Below are 1,395 nucleotides of genomic sequence, written 5' to 3'. Positions count from 1 at the left end.
CAGCAGGAAGTTTATGAACTTCCTGAAATCCTTTTACCTGTCAAGGTTGTGAACACAAGTGCTGTAGAGTGTTAAAAGGTGTTCCTGGATTTTAATGAACAGGAATCAAAGAGTAAAATTTAGCACTGCCAGAATTAACTGCTATGCTCTAATTGCACAGTAGCATAAGACAGGAAACAGGTACCTGGCTCCGTGCAGAACTTCAGCGTTTCTTAATCCCATTACAAAAATCCCAAATACTGATTCCCAAGAACCACAATACCAAGGGAGATGGCAGGAAACTACAAGCAAGTGCACACAGATTAACTCAGAGCTAATCTATGTGCTCTAACCACAGAGCTCTACTTCCAAGGCCCACAGGTCCTTAGCCTGTTTGAATTTAAATCCAAAGGCCTGATGCTCCTTTCTTTGAAAAAGAGCTCAGTATTGACACTGTGTAAAACAGGAACCACTGTAAACAAAAATCTGTGTAGATTCAGGAAACACAAAATGAAGAGGTCTCCTAGGCCTTCGACTCTTGCATCCTGCTCTGATTTCTTTACTCAGAGCTGAAAAGAAGTATCTTGGACAACACCATATTGTGATGTCTGGCCATGGAAGTCTCATTTTCCTCTACAGATTTATGTACATCCACACAAAGTTTGATTTGAGCCAGAAGAATCCAGTCTTTCCTAAATAAAAGCCACAGCCAAAACACACTAGGCCTGTGCCACTAGGACGTCATCCTGGAGACAATCCAATGGCAGACCAAAGTTGGCAGCTAGAGGTCCCAGGCTCCTATTGAAATTCCACCACACCTGGCACTTCTGCTGATGCACCTTCCTGCACTGAGGATCCCTGGTGCCACCAACAGTCCCTGCAGGGAGCTGAGACACAGACAGGTCTCACTGCAAAAGAATAAGCTCTCACCAGCACAACCTCATTAACAGAGAGCTGCCTTCATTCTACTGCATATTTGAGTCACCAAATGCAGTGCTGCTTTTAACCCCCAACTTTCTGCCCTTGGTAGTGCAAGATGAAGCACAGCATGAGTGTACTCTAGTAATCATTTAGTAAAATACAAAATGTATTAAAACCAGACAAACATACCTACTGCCTTCCTTCAGCAGTGCAATAGCAATACGGATCCGATTCCTTAGGAAGATCAGCATCAGGATGATTATCACCTCAACACCACAAAGTATTATCACTACAAACAATCCAACAAAAAAAGTTAGATTTATCAATAAATGAACCAATATGTCACCTCTATAAATGTGTTTTTTTTTCCCCACCCCTTGTATTTTACACTATTGTTCATTAACTCCAGGAAATTCTCCGCCAGAGCAGCTCTTTATTTCTCTCAAGGCACCTGCCAACATTCAATCCCTTTCCATAATTTGATAAGTCCCAGTG

At 42.2% G+C, this 1,395-nt stretch overlaps 1 protein-coding gene across 1 annotated transcript in view; it reads right to left on the bottom strand.

Moving 5' to 3' along the window:
• SLC44A5 (solute carrier family 44, member 5) overlaps positions 1-1,395 on the bottom strand; it is a 38,733-nt gene that overhangs the window by 11,960 nt on the left and 25,378 nt on the right. The window contains 1 exon segment of the mRNA XM_009994566.1: positions 1,090-1,189. Within this exon segment, the coding sequence (XP_009992868.1) occupies positions 1,090-1,189 (100 nt within the window).

Source organism: Chaetura pelagica, unplaced genomic scaffold (assembly GCF_000747805.2).
Source record: "Chaetura pelagica isolate M959 unplaced genomic scaffold, ChaPel_1.0 scaffold243, whole genome shotgun sequence".
In the NCBI taxonomy this organism is placed as follows: Eukaryota; Metazoa; Chordata; class Aves; order Apodiformes; family Apodidae; genus Chaetura; species Chaetura pelagica.
This window is presented reverse-complemented; position numbering and strand designations above follow the sequence as displayed.